Consider the following 14789-nt stretch of genomic DNA (forward strand, 5'->3'; position numbering starts at 1 on the left):
TGTGTGTGTGTGTGTGTGTGTGTGTGTGTGTGTGTGTGTGTGTGTGTGTGTTAAAAGGTCACTCAGACATGCTGGGCTCAAGGCAGTCAGTCATTTCAAAAACTCATTCATTTCCCTACCTGCCAGGCTACAACAGCAGGAATTAAATTTAGACATTACAATGAACCTCTGTTCAGAGGTCCAGACCTCAGTTCACAGTGGTCCACATGATGTATGGCCTCTAGCTACTAGCCAGAGGGAGAGGGCTGTCTGGCAGAAGGACTGGTCAGAAATTGGGGTGCTGCCCGAAATCCTTCTGAGTAGAAGCCTTACTGGGAGCCAAGTCGATGCCCAGGGGTCATGGGGTGGGGGAGGACACAGGGAGGGGTTAATTATCACCTGGCTACCCCGCCAATTAGGGGGAGGAGGATAGTAATTTGGGGGTGGGCGTAAGGTCCCCAGGCTGGGGTGTGCCCCCCTAGGCTGGCCCTCACTAGCGTCAAAGGGTTAACAGCCCCTGCCTAGAAGCCTCATTAACCTGGGTGGGTCTGGGGAACACCAGACTGTCCACCCCCTAGGTAGGGTTGGGAGGAGTGAAGGCCCCTTCCCCATACCCGTACTATAGTAGTGGCTTTTGCTCAGGGAGCCCTTCCCCAAAGCAGAAGACCCAGGCAGAGGCTGATCCACCTGAGGCCTGCCTACTGTCACCAGCAGCTCTCTGGATGATGTTTCCTGGATGGTCTCGTGTCTGCCTCTTGCCTCTGCACCCACTCTCTCTCTTCAGCCAGTTACCCATTTCTGTCCTCCTATGTAATCCCCTTTCACCGCCCTCTCTCCCTCCAAACCGATTCGTTCACCTACATATCATGCCAAGCTTCTGACCGGCTTCCCCACCCACTCATCACCTTCCCGTCCACTGACCATGGAGCTGGGCTGCCGCCCAGCCCTCAACTAATATACGACCGGATAGGGTGGGTGTGGTCCCTGCCTCAGGCTCTACCAGGTGGCTTTCCCAGTGTCCGTCAGAGCAGATGGACCCAGAGAGACTGCATCCTTGGCCTGTACAGTGTCACTACCCTGTGACTGTCGTACAGATGAAGTCTGGACACAGGAGGAGCTCAACGGAGGTCACTGTGGGTTGGGACAGGCTGGGCCGGCTTCCTGGAGGGGGCCAGATGCTGTGCTCTGGCGGGAACTGGACAGCTGACGGAGACCCTGGTGTATTCTCCAGGCAGGCCAGAGGTCAGCAGGATGAATTGTCTGACCTCCTTTGAGAGAAGGAACTTTGGAGTTCTAGGGAAAGGGGGTCTACCAGGACAGATTAGGTGAAACCAAACTGCAACCATGGCAGAGCCATGGGCAAAGCATTAGCCCCAAAGCCCACCTGGCCTCCCTGCTCTGGGCCTGATGTCAGTCTCAGGGTTGTGGTCAGAGACCCCTGGCAGAAGGCAGAAGAAAAGCCAACACTTTGCTCTCTGTCATAGTCAAGCTGTCACTGTCCCTGTCCACAGGCATGCCCAGGGGCCAATACCACACTATGCAGGCTGGCTTCAGCTCCCGATCCCAGGGCCTGAGCGGGGACAAGACCTCGGTGAGTCAGGGAGTCAACTCTGAGTTCACACTGAGGGGGAGGCTCCACAGGGGAGGCTGGGAGCTCTGGATCAGAAGGGGGGCACCAGGTATACCCCAGATATGCCTTCACTGTGCCCTCCCCTCCTGTAGACCTTCCGGCCCATCGCCAAGCCGGCCTACAGCCCAGCCTCCTGGTCCTCCCGCTCAGCCGTGGACCTGAGCTGCAGTCGGAGGCTGAGCTCTGCTCACAATGGGGGCAGTGCCTTTGGGGCTGTGGGATATGGGGGTGCCCAGCCCACTCCACCTATGCCCACCCGGCCAGTGTCCTTCCATGAACGAGGTGGGGCAGCCAGCAGAGCCGACTATGACACGCTATCCCTGCGCTCACTGAGGCTGGGGCCTGGGGGCCTGGACGACCGCTACAGCGTGGTATCTGAGCAACTGGAACCTGCAGCCGCCTCCACCTACAGGGCCTATGCTTATGAGCGCCAGGCCAGCTCTGGCTCTAGCCGGGCAGGAGGCCTGGACTGGTCAGAGGCCACTGAGGGTCCACCCAGCCGGACCATCCGTGCCCCCGCCATGCGAACTCTGCAGAGATTTCAGAGCAGCCACCGAAGCCGTGGGGGTACCGGGTCAGTGTCAGGTACTGGCCTGGAACCCGTGGCCCGAGCCCCATCTGTGCGGAGTCTCAGTCTTAGCCTGGCTGACTCAGGCCACCTGCCAGATGTACGTGGACTGGACAGCTACACAGGCCATCGCACGCTACAGAGGCTCAGCAGTGGGTGAGGAGCTGGGCTTGAAGTAGGGAAGGGATCGTACCACACAGTCCTAAGGTCTGCCTGACCACTGACTCACTCCTGGTTCTACAGCTTTGACGACATTGACCTGCCCTCAGCAGTCAAGTACCTCATGGCCTCAGACCCCAACCTGCAGGTGCTGGGAGCGGCTTACATCCAGCACAGGTGCTACAGTGATGCAGCGGCCAAGAAGCAGGTGACATATCCCACTGACTGCCCCCTATTATCTCTTGATGAATGCCCCACTGGCCCTGGATGCCCTCAATGACTGTTCTTACCAGCCCCCAACCCTCCCTGACCTCTGGTCCTTGGCTGTCCTTGCTGATCACTGGACTGTCTGGACAAACCTCCTCTCCATACCCTCAGCAGAGAATGGGCAGTCAAGTCCTGTTTGTGTATACCTGCATCATCGATATACACCTACATACATATACCTGTGGCACATACATATACATCATCGCCGTATACTTAAGATTACCTCCATATATGCACAGCCCTGCATACGCCTGTAGCGTATATAGTCACCATTTCCATCATGTGCACCCCAAAATACATTTTCACATGTTAATGTACAAACTTCATATATATCACCTGTACCATCTGGATGACTTACACACATACGCACTTATTTCCATGCATGTGGACATGTCTGCACGCATTTTCAGTCTGCATATGCCCACATACATCTGTATATATATGCCACAGGCTCGCAGCCTTCAGGCGGTGCCTAGACTGGTGAAGCTCTTTAACCACGCCAACCAAGAGGTGCAACGCCACGCCACGGGTGCCATGCGCAACCTCATTTATGACAATGCAGACAACAAGCTGGCGCTGGTAGAAGAGAACGGCATTTTTGAGCTGCTGCGGACACTTCGAGAGCAGGATGATGAGCTACGCAAGAATGTGACAGGTACCCTGGTCCCTCCAGCCTCTTCATTCTGTCCCCATCCTCTGCCCTCTCTCCTGTCCTGTCCCTGATGCTCCTCTCTCCCTTCCTTATTCTCAACAGTCTGTCTTTATCTTATGCCTTCCCATACTGAATTGGAGGAGAGCTGTTGTTTGAGTTTTTTGTTGTTTCTCTTATTTATTAGTACTGTGTGTATCTGCATGCATGCCACAAGCATATATGTAGAGGTCAGAGGTCACAACTTTGGCAGTCAGTTCTCTCCTTCAACCATGGCTTCTGGGAAATCAAGTCAAGTAACTGGGCTTGATCAGAAAGCTCCTCTACCTTCTGAGCCACTGTGCCAACCCATTTACTTATTTATTGAGACAGGAACTCACTATGTAGCCCACTACATGATAGGTATGATGTAGACTAGGCTAGTCTCAAGTTCATAGAACTATGCCTGCCTCTGCCTCCTGAGTGCTGAGGTATGTGCCATTATGCCTGGCTTATTTTACTATTTTTTAAAAGATTTGTTTATTTTTAATGTATATAAAGTTCTTGCCTGCATGTATGTATGTTCATTTACCATATGCACCATTTACCTGTAGCTTTAAAGGTATGTGCCATTATGCCTGGCTTATTTTACTATGTTTTTAGAGATTCGTTTTACTTTTAATGTATATGAAGTTCTTGCCTGCATGTATGTATGTTCATTTACCATATGCACCATTTACCGGGTGTCAGAAGAGGGCAGTGGATTCCCTGAAACTAGAGTCACAGTCATTAAAAGCCATGTGGGTAGTGGGAAACAAATCTGTGTCCGCTACAAGAGCAGCAAATATTCTTATCCACTAAGCCATTTCTCTGTTCCCTGATATATATATATATAATTTATTTACTTATTTTATTTTCCGTGTATGAATGTTTTGTTTGCATGAATGTCTGTATGCCACGTGTATGCCCCGTGTCCATGGAGATCAGAAGAGCATCAGATCACCTGGAACTAGAGCTACAGATGATTGTGAGCCACCATGTAGGTTCTGGGAGACAAACACAGGCACTCTGGAAGAACAGCCTGTGCTCATAACCACTGAGCCAAGTCTCCAGCCCACTCCACCCCATTTGTATTGTCCCCCTCTGCACACCAAACTGGCTTCCATCTCACTATGTATAGACGCTAGCCATAAGCTCATGGCAATCCTTCTACCTAGACCTTGTTGGTGGTGGTGTTTGTTATTGTTGTGTGTGTTGTCTGTTGTCAAGACAGGGTCTCACTATGTAGTTCTGACTGACCTCGAACTCATTACGTGGACTAGGTTGCCCTGTGTTTCCCAAGTACTGGGATTAAAGGCATGTACCACTATCCCTGGCAGTTGTTTCTATGTAGCCCCAGGATAGCCTCAACTCATGGCAAGTTTTCTATTTTAGCTTCCTAAATTCTGGGGTTACAAGTGCCATACCTATAGTGTCAAACTCTATTTTTGTCCTTATTTTCTGTGGTGCTAGGTATGGTGCGCAGGCTTCATGCATACAAGCAGGGCATTCAAGGGCTCTAGCACCAAACAACACCTTCCAGCCCAGGCTCTCTCCAGTCACTTCACTCCCAGGCCTCCAGATGCCCACACCTTGTTTGTCTCTCTTGCTCTGCTCCTGCTCCATGCTTCCAAGGGTCACCCTGACGACCTCTCCAGTGGATTTCTAGAGTAAGGCCAAGAGCTGAAGTGATGGCTCACTGAATAAGTGTTTGCTGCTCTTCCAAGGGACCCATGTTCTGTTCCCAGCACCTACATCAAGCAGCTCATAACTGCATGTAACTCCAGCTCCAGGAGATCTGCCGCCCACATCTGTATTCCACGGGTACCTGTACTCATGTGCTTGTGATATACCCATGCATGGGCACACACGGAATTTAAAAAAATAAACGAATATTTTTTAAAAAGAAGCAGATGTGGACAGCCTCCTCTGCACCATCCCCAGAGGGAGCAGTAGGCCCGGGGAGGCAGTCCTAACCACAGCCTTGGCCTCCTCTGTGCAGGGATCCTGTGGAATCTGTCCTCCAGTGACCACCTGAAGGATCGTCTAGCCCGAGATACACTGGAGCAGCTCACAGACCTGGTGCTAAGCCCCCTGTCAGGGGCAGGTGGGCCCCCCCTCATCCAGCAGAATGCCTCTGAGGCAGAAATCTTCTACAATGCTACTGGCTTCCTCAGGTGTGCTAAGTGGAGGCACTGGGACAGGAGATGCTGAGGGGAAACAGCCGGGTGCCAGAGAAGCATCAGGGAAGCTTCTAGAAGAAGTATGTTCTTTTGACACCTAAATGACAAGGACAGTTAGACAAGCCTGCAGGGAGAAGTAAACAGCAGGGAAAAGATTAGGGGCTGAGGGAAGAGTGGGCTAGACCAGGTGTAGCTGCCAGGTATAGATGTCAGGACATCCTGGAGCTTTATGATTCATTAAATCAAGTCCCTTGTCCTGATATCCATCTTCCTAAACTTTGCAGAGTTGACTGGGGGATGGGTAATGAGAAGGCAGGGCCAGAAGTATCTGGTAGGGCCTAGGAACAGGAGGTCACAAGGGCCAGTCCCAACTTGGTATACAAAGATCAGTGCCTGATAGTTCATCTCCAGGACAGGGGCTTCAAGTTAAGGGTCTCTGAGGTGGCACTTCTAGGGTCCCTGGGGGGACTGTGTGGGTATCTCTGGGGGAGCTCTGATCTGCCTCCATCCCCAGGAACCTCAGCTCAGCCTCCCAGGCCACTCGCCAGAAGATGCGTGAGTGCCATGGGCTAGTGGATGCTCTGGTCACCTACATCAACCATGCCCTGGACGTGGGCAAGTGTGAGGACAAGGTGAGGGGCAGCTGGTAAGCCAAGGGGGTCCAGGGGCTTCGGCCCACTCTGACCACCCTCTGTTCCCTGCAGAGTGTGGAGAATGCGGTATGTGTGCTGAGGAACTTGTCCTACCGCCTCTATGATGAGATGCCGCCCTCAGCACTGCAGCGGCTTGAAGGCCGGGGCCGCAGAGACATGCCCGGGGCACCATCTGGTGAAGTGGTGGGCTGCTTTACACCACAGAGTAGGAGGCTGCGTGAGGTGAGCACAGACCTGGGAGACCAGGAACAGGAGGTGCAGGTCTGATACCCTGACCTCAGTTGCACCCTTGGCCCAGGTTGACCCCTGTATCCTCCCACTCAGCTTCCTCTTACAGCTGATGCACTCACCTTTGCGGAAGTATCTAAGGATCCCAAGGGCCTGGAGTGGCTGTGGAGTCCCCAGATCGTGGGGCTGTACAACCGACTGCTGCAGCGCTGTGAACTAAACCGGCACACAACAGAGGCGGCTGCAGGAGCGCTGCAGAATATCACCGCGGGTGACCGCAGGGTCAGTGAGCTGAGAAGCCCCACTCCTGGTCTTGTGCTGGGCACTAGGGCACATGGATGGGAACCACGGCCTAGCAGTTCATGGTCTGTTAGGGGAAAGATCCCTAAGAGTAAGACATGAGACCCATGCTCAGCCTGAGGAATGGGGCCCTGGATCTGGGTTCTGATATTCTGAGTAGAAGGGTTACCTGGTCGTGTCCTGAGTTGGCAGAGTAAGCAGGGGTAGCAGACAAGAAGTGAAGACGTGGTTCTGCCTCAGTCCTGAACAGGGCTGGCTAGGGCTGGCTGAGGTGCTGCTGGGCTTCACCACACTCCCCGCCTTTCCCTGCAGTGGGCAGGTGTGCTGAGCCGCCTGGCCCTGGAACAGGAGCGCATCCTGAACCCCTTGCTGGACCGAGTTCGCACCGCTGACCACAACCAACTGCGCTCATTGACTGGCCTCATCCGGAACCTGTCTCGGAACGCCAGGAACAAGGACGAGATGTGTGAGTTGTTCTGTCCCTGGTCCAGCACACAGCCCGTGTCTCCCAAGGAGCTGGCTTCTGGCTAGCAAGTCAGATAGAGTGGGAGGTGTGTGTGTGCCAGCCCCCTGGGTAGGCAGGTGTTCTGGGTGTCACGGCGGCAGGGAATATGTCAGACTGACCCTAACCTCTTTCATCAGCCACAAAGGTAGTGAGCCACCTGATAGAAAAGCTCCCTGGCAGTGTGGGTGAGAAGTGTCCCCCAGCGGAGGTGCTGGTCAACATCATAGCTGTGCTCAACAACCTTGTGGTAGCCAGTCCCATTGCTGCCCGGGATCTGCTCTACTTTGATGGGCTTCGGAAGCTGGTCTTCATAAAAAAAAAGAGGGATAGGTGAGGAACAACCCAACCCACGGCAACGTGGCCAAGGTACACCCTACCACCCGACCTCCTAGCCTTGACCCTAACCCTCTTGAATGCCTCCAGCCCTGACAGTGAGAAGTCCTCCCGGGCAGCCTCCAGTCTCTTGGCCAACCTCTGGCAGTACAGCAAGCTCCACCGTGACTTCAGGGCGGTATGTTTTACAGAGCCTGGGAACAGGGTCTCGGGGCATGGAGTCCAGTGCAAGATGCAGGTCACCAAGGGAGGGACACAAGCCTGGAACACAGAGACAAGGGGCCCAGGCTCTGCCTAGAACGTTATGGGGAGAGCAAAGGCAGTCCTGATCTCCCTGTGCCCTCTCCCCTGCAGAAAGGCTATCGGAAGGAGGACTTTCTGGGACCATAAGTGAAGCCTCCTGGAGGTGAAGTGATTCAGCTTCCAAGAGATAGGCTCAGTTCCTGCTGTTCCACAGCCTATGGAAGAGGAGCTGATGGCCACAGGACCACTCTATCTCAGGAGTCCTGTGTGTGCCCTTGACGGGCCAGGGCCACCAGGAAAGGATGGGGGCTTGCAACTGGGGATTGATTGGCTTCTGCAGGGCAGGGGAAGGGGGGCAGGGCTTGAGCTGGTCTGGTGCTCGGGTAGTGATTTAGTCACAATGGCAGGGATGAGGCTGCCTGTGGCCTGACAGCCTTGTGACAGCAACACTGGGAATAAAGTGGTTTTGAACATAGCCCCGGCTCCACGTGTTTCCATGACTGGCCACAGATCCTCAGGTTTGCATTGTCCCCAAACATGCCTACCTGTTCCAGAAGACACCACTCCAGCATCACACACAGGCCTCCCAAAGCAGAAGACACAGGATAGGGAAGGAACAGACAGTGGGGATAGCCAGCCTTACTGCTATCCGAAGCATAGACACAGCAGTATCCATACTTCATGAGCAGTAGCCATACCATAAACACATCCAACAGCCTGTCTACCCTGCGCTGGCGCTAGGAGGTACCCAGGATAGAGGATCGGACTGGCTGCCCAAGGTTTGTAGTCCGGTAATAACAGAAACAGGGCTATCCATTTTTCCGTGTAAAATTATCAACGGTAGCTTCCTACTGAAAGACCTGTCTGGATGAGAAGGGGCTAGGGACAGTCACACTCCCAACCAAGAAGGGATACGCCGGGGTGGCTGAGGATGGAGGGCAGATTTGAGTGGACAGCAGCTTGGGAAACCTGGTGCTGGAGACAACGAAATGAATGAAAGGCCAGGGCCTCTCCATGGAAGCCACGGGATTCCTAGCAGTTACCACCAGGACGAGAAACAGGCCCAGGCGGGAGCAAAGAGGATTTTATTTTGTGAGACCCTGGAGCCACACTCCTTCCCTGAGGGGTCCAGGGCTACAGGCGAGGGTTACGGTCCTAGGGAGAAGGGGTGCCTGCCTCTACCCTGGAAATTGCTGCCGTGGCCCCATGATCTGGGCTGCTAGGGTAAGGGCTACACATCATCCTCAGACACGAGGCAGTAGAAGTCTGTGCGTGCACTGTAGTTTCGAGAGCCAAGGTCGGAGACGTCCATTTCACTGCCGGGGCCTTCTCCGGAGATCTTGCTTGCATGCAGTGAGGTTGGTGGCTCCCCAAAGACAGGTCCACGGACACCTGCAGGACACAAGGCCTGAAGCTGCATGTCTACAGCCGTGTCTACATCGCTCTTCTAGAATCTGTGATCAGAAGGGTTACTCTGTGCTCACCCAGCAGACACAGTGACATTAGAAACCCTGGAAGTTCCCCCACAGAGGCTTAGGGACAAAACATCTCCCCAGTAAGAGGCAATTAGGAGCGCTGCCAGTAGAGGCCAAACCCCTACAGGAGGCAGGCTCTCTCCATGCCTGACTAAGACCTGGAGCTGTATCTGACCCCTCGATCTGCACTGAGGCCAGATGAGCATACCCAGATCTCCCTCAGGGTCTGGATCCAGTTCTGACTCCATGGCGCGGCCCTGGGCAGCTCTTCCTCTCACGATTAGCATAGGATCTTTGTCATCTTGTAGTCGCGTTTGGGGGTCTCCCTCCACAGGTCTGTATTGCACCTTCCGTGGCAGTGCCAGCTGTAGCTCTTTCCAAAAATCGGAGGAAGGCGTCTGGGGGCCAGGTTTGGAACGTCAATATAAACACATCGAGATCTACGAACTGGAAACCTGTAGCCACCCAGACCCAAAGAGCACTGCTGGTTGCAGGTGCCCTGGCCCTCCAGCACCTCAGGCACCCTCTCCCAAACCCTCAGCCCTCGCACCACGGAGCCAGGCTTCCAAAGCAACAGAGTCACAAGGTGGCGGTGCTGGCGCAGGAGACGGAGAGCGGGGTGCATGGGCTCACGCCTCTGGCCCTCGAAGGTGATGAAGATAGGTCTGCGCGTGAGCTCCAGCAGGCGGCATAGTCCCTCCCTGCGAGAACGGGACCGTCAGGCCGGGCAGGACCAGGTCTCCCGGTCCCCCACCCCAAGCCAAGCGCCCGACGCACCGGAAGCTCTGGCTACACCAAGCCCGGCCCAGGAAGGCGTCTGAAAGAACCACGATGAGGCGCCGACAGCGGCTCAGGTTCACCAGAAGGTCGGCAGAGGGCTCTGTGGGCAAGGGTGTGGGCCCGCGGATGAGAGGCGGGGCCAGTGACAAGGGTGGGACTCAGGGAACAGGGTGGGGACCAGGAGGCTGGGCAAGGGCGGTACCCGCGCGCGGCAAGAGATCACGGTCCTCCAGGAAGAGCTTGTATCCCCGACGCCGCTCCAGCTGAGGCTTCAGAATAAAATTCACAAATTTGCGGTCCTCCGGGCAGTCGCTATAGGACACGTAGGCATCGTATAACTTTCCATCTGCAGAGAAGGTCATTCAGTGTGGCCAGTTATAGAGATACCCCTACCCCATGCCCATTATGCCTTTGAACAAGTGAGCCAGACCCCAGGACTCTTCCTTCTGTTGACCCATCTGTGTCCTTTTGAGACATTGCCTTTCCAGGTTGTACACCTAAAGCCCCCTAGAGCTCCCTCCTCCCAGGGCTGAACCCAGCATGCTTCTGGTACCTCAGTAAGGCCCTTGGCCAAATTCTGTGCCCTAATCCAAGCAGGACCCCACGTACCATTCATCTCCACCTCCCCATAGTTGTCTTGGTACCAAAGCAGCACATTCAGGCGACACTTAACATAGAGCAGGGCCACCAGCAGCAGCACCAGCAGGACCAGGAGGGAGGCCAGCACGGCAACCACATGGCCAGCAGGGCCTGCAGACAGGGAGAATTACTATTCCCTTAACCTTGGGACTTCAGGCAACCCTTGCTCTCCACCACCTTGAACTTCCTTACCAGCTTTCCAAAGAGTGAAGGAGTGGGAGCTGACATTCCAGACAGAGCAGGTGAAACTTCCATAGTCCTCAGTATTGGTCAAGTTGAGCACCAGAACACTGGACACAACCTCTGAGAAGTTGGCACTGTCCCTGGGAAAACCAGGCCATACCCTCACCTGGGGACCAAGAACATCAGTGGACGCCCAAGTCCCACCTGTCTGGGATCCACCCAGGGAGATTGCAGATTTGGGCTCAGTGGTCAGAATTTGGGCCTGGCTCCCGGGGATTCTCTGGTTACAGGCTTAGCTAGTAAACAACCCATTCAGGACTTAGGAGTCTATGCCCAGTCTACAAAATATATACAGGTGTCATGAAGAAATTCTGGACCTGTCCCCAAAGTCAAGCCTCTATCTGTGTCCATGGGAACACTTTGCCATTTCAGGTATGCACAGGTACTACCCAGCCCTTGTCCAGGTTGTTATGGTTTAGGGTGTAGGTCAGAAGACTGTTGGCCGTGGAGTATTTTGGTGGTTACTCTAATCCTGGACACCTCAGACTCTTACCAAAAGTCCTGATGGAGGCTGAAGTGGCTTTCATTGCCCAGTGGAAGACCATCTTTTAGCCACTGTACTGAGGGCTGGGGACACTGGGGCCTAGAGACCACCCATGCTGTGCAATTCAAAGCAACTGCACTGCCAAGGGCAGGCCCCAAGTCCTGGTCTTCAGACGGGGAGAGGAAATTGGGGGTCCTGTCACAGACACCTGCAGAAAGAGAACCACAGGTCAGCCATGCTTGGATGCCGTCTTTCATCCTGTTCATAGATGCTCTGTGATCAAGGGGGAAAAGTCCAAGGCAACAGGGGAGTGGTATTAGTGATCACACTGCACCATCCACAGGTCCTGTAGCCAGGGCCCAGGCTTGCATTCCTCTCTCAGTAGTGACCAATTGTGTTCTTCTGGCTCTCATGTGACGGCCGGCCTTGTGCTCCGGGGGAACATTAACAGGGAGAGGAGTGGCCAGATCCATATTTGAGCTGAGCCAGCCCGGCCACAGGGGCCTATCTGTTGGCTTAACCCTAAGGGACACTAGTCCAGCCTTCACACTACCCCTCAGAGCAGGGCCAGCTCTCACCTTCCTCAGCCTGGCTGGCTTCTACGGAAGAGTTGCAGGGACTATGGGCACCAAAAGTTGAAAGAATCCATATATTAGCATCTTTCACAGGGACAGGGCAAGCTGGGGCCTGGGCTTCGAGAATCCCCCTCCACTAACCACAGACCTGCCCTTCTACTTCTCTGAGGCCTAAACTTTTCATCTTTGAGGATGATGATCCTCGCAGGAAGCTGGAGAGGTACATCGCATCATCTCATTTAACACCCACACCCAAGACCCCCCTCCCCCCAAACTGAGACTCCTAGGCTTACTGATTTCTTTTTTTGTTTGTTTTTTGTTGTTTTCCTTTCTCAAGACAGTGTTTCGCTGTGTAACAACCCGGGCTATCCTGTAACAACCCTACCTATCCTGGAACTCGCTTTGTCTCTGCCTCCCCAAGTGCTGGCTGGGATTAAAGGCATGAGCCACCATGCCCAGCAGGCTTACTGATTCCTGTCTGCCTCTTCTGTAGGCCTTGAACAGGAGAAGTAGAGGCTCTCATCATCCCTGCCCACCCTGAGTTCAAAACCAACTACGAGAGAGAAGGGATGAGCATAGGCTTTGACCTTTGGCATGTGTTCAAGCGCACAGCTCAGCGGAGGGTGCGTGCGAGGTGGAGCCAGACACATTCCCACAGACAGAAACTGGGGTGGAGACTTGGTTGTGGCCTCCTCTGACCTGCCTACCTGCCATGGCTCTTCCAGGGCCTCTTTGGGCCGAACACTGGTTCCACCCCTGGCTCCACGGGGGCTCCTTAACCGAGCAGATGGGTCCACTGAAGGCGGAGAAGGACTCCTTTCTGTCTATTCAGCCAGCTGGACAAGGTACCTGGAGGTCAGAGGTTGTCACCCATACCCAGGGGACAAGTTAAACAGGAACAGGATGAGTTAACCAGTAACCGTCAGCCACCAGGAGTGCTGGCTGCACACCAGACAGCTTCCTCGCAACTTCGGCCAGTCTCAGAGTACTGTGTGAACTCCTAGATATCACAAGGCTGGAGCAGACTCTGCTTGGAAGAGGCAGTCCCATGGACCACCTTCACTTGTCCTGGAGCCACTGTGGTGACCCAGGGATACAGCAGACATGCTCCAAAAAGGATCTAACCTCAGGAGATAGCAGTTAGCCTCATTCCTGGCTGTCCCCTGTATGGACTGCTGCTGAATGCAGGTGGGTGCATGGGTGCTCGTCACCTGGCCAGGACCCAGGGACTAAGGGGATATGAAACATAAGTGAAATCCAGATGTGAGCTTTTGCTCTGGATACAGTCATGCATCAGAATGTTAATGGACACGCCACGCCTGGCGACACCTTGAGGCTCATCTGGGCCAGAAGAGGTAAATGGGGACCAAGCTAGTATAGAGGCCACTCTGAAGGGCCTTGGGAACCCCTTCTGGGTACCCCAAACACAGATGACTCCTATCTACGGTCCTGGGCCATTCTCAGCTCACAGCAATTATACACAGTTGGCACTCAGTAAGCCCTGTAATGGCACGACTGCAGGGAACATTCAGGATGGTCTTCGTTAGCTGCCCAGGACCCTAGGTGACCCCTCTTTCCTTGGCACCCTGAGTTCACTCTCTTTACACATTTCAGTGAGTGCCTGGTTCCCTCCATGCTACCCAGACACATGGGCAGCAGGAACATGGGGTCAAGCCCCAACACCATGGGCCTAGCTTGCCTCAGATGCCCCTCCTATACCCAAGGCCCCAGAGGCTTTTTTTAAATACTGTCTCCCTTTGTTCTGCACTGGGTACTGCTCAGCCAGAAATCTCCAGCTTGGTTAGACATCAATCTCCTTGGGAGCTAGTTCAGGAAGAGGCACATCACTGTCAGGGGTGGCAAGGTGATCCTTCCAGAAACCCTTTAGGATAAAGGGCAGTCCTACTACAATCCTGGAAGCTAAACTACTTACCAAGGGTCTGTAGAAGATAGGTTTCTCAATTGGCTCCTCAGAGTGACCAGAAATACATACCCCAGCCCAGCAGGTCCCAGAACGTGTCCTGCCATAGCCCTCAATCTCCTCAAGCTCAGAAGACAGACCTTGACCCCTGCAAAGGCAGTTGCAGACACTGCCAGAAATCAAGACCAACCCGCCAGGATGTGACTCACTGAGGCAGCAGTGCCCTCTCCTGTGCCCTCTTCTCTTTCACATTCTATGCATGCGCAGCCTCTCTGGCCCCTACACAGCCACACTGAGTTCACCCTAGCCAGTGCGCACACATGTGTCTTCCATACAACACTGCTCTTCACACAGGCTTTGGGTCGCACACACCTCACCTCACAGGCTCACTCCCAAATATCTCAGGGGCCATAAGCACGCACATGTGCGTGCACACACACACACACACACACACACACACACACACACACAGTGTCTTCATGCACCTCAGCACCATGGGCCTCTCCTCAGTCGAGCCTACCTCCAAGAACAGACCATAAGGCCACAGGATCACTCAGAGCAACAGGGAGGGCACAGTCACCTGGTTTCCGGATCTTTCCTCCAGAGGGGAGATAGATGATCATTGAGGTCAGTAACATGAACTTGTGAGCAAATTGTCCCCTCTGCTGGGCCCCAGAGAGGAGCCACAGTATTGTGGCTACCCACGATGCATCACCAAGCTTGGGCGAGGACCTGGCTTTTGTTGATATATATTTTAGTCAGAACTTTCCCCCTTAGTTTCCTGGCCTTACAGTCACATCCTCTCCTAAGCCTAAACCCCACCCAGGTACCCACCCCTTCCCCTGGTGGGGCGGGCTGTTGGCAGTCCTTGCCCCGCCTTGCCTGGCTCTTCCTGTAACTCTGAGAGGCCCCTTCCTCCCAGGACTGCCCCAGCCCCTAAGCACTCCATTTGTTCCT

At 54.2% G+C, this 14789-nt stretch overlaps 2 protein-coding genes across 2 annotated transcripts in view; one reads left to right on the forward strand and one right to left on the reverse strand.

Moving 5' to 3' along the window:
* Positions 1-7862, forward strand: part of Pkp3 (plakophilin 3) — a 10274-nt gene extending 2412 nt beyond the window's left edge. Inside the window, exons 3-14 of the mRNA XM_005351493.2 lie at positions 1491-1570; positions 1702-2333; positions 2421-2544; positions 3054-3258; positions 5273-5447; positions 5968-6085; positions 6158-6328; positions 6431-6616; positions 6947-7100; positions 7277-7469; positions 7563-7650; positions 7827-7862. Coding sequence (XP_005351550.1) covers positions 1491-1570; positions 1702-2333; positions 2421-2544; positions 3054-3258; positions 5273-5447; positions 5968-6085; positions 6158-6328; positions 6431-6616; positions 6947-7100; positions 7277-7469; positions 7563-7650; positions 7827-7862 — 2162 coding nt within the window. The remainder of the gene's footprint in view (positions 1-1490; positions 1571-1701; positions 2334-2420; positions 2545-3053; positions 3259-5272; positions 5448-5967; positions 6086-6157; positions 6329-6430; positions 6617-6946; positions 7101-7276; positions 7470-7562; positions 7651-7826) is intronic.
* Positions 7863-8788: 926 nt separating this feature from the next.
* On the reverse strand, positions 8789-14564 carry Sigirr (single Ig and TIR domain containing). The gene is made up of 10 exons (XM_026781478.1): positions 14413-14564; positions 12619-12760; positions 11346-11544; positions 10802-10932; positions 10580-10720; positions 10173-10316; positions 9968-10070; positions 9741-9891; positions 9399-9588; positions 8789-9107 (listed from the first exon to the last, which is right to left on the reverse strand). Exons 2-10 carry the CDS (start codon positions 12623-12625, stop codon positions 8947-8949), a joined length of 1227 nt encoding a protein of 408 aa, XP_026637279.1. The 5' UTR covers positions 12626-12760; positions 14413-14564; the 3' UTR covers positions 8789-8946.
* Between the last annotated feature and the right edge of the window lie 225 nt (positions 14565-14789).

This window comes from Microtus ochrogaster, chromosome 8 (assembly GCF_000317375.1).
Source record: "Microtus ochrogaster isolate Prairie Vole_2 chromosome 8, MicOch1.0, whole genome shotgun sequence".
In the NCBI taxonomy this organism is placed as follows: Eukaryota; Metazoa; Chordata; class Mammalia; order Rodentia; family Cricetidae; genus Microtus; species Microtus ochrogaster.

Excerpts from the sequence above, each read along its gene's own strand:
- Sigirr (XM_026781478.1), bottom strand. Across the intron at positions 10,933-11,345 it reads AGCCTCCATCAGGACTTTTG|GGACAGTGCCAACTTCTCAG; the intron begins GTAAGAGTCTGA and ends TGGTTTTCCCAG. Across the intron at positions 10,317-10,579 it reads TGGGGAGGTGGAGATGAATG|ATGGAAAGTTATACGATGCC; the intron begins GTACGTGGGGTC and ends CCTTCTCTGCAG.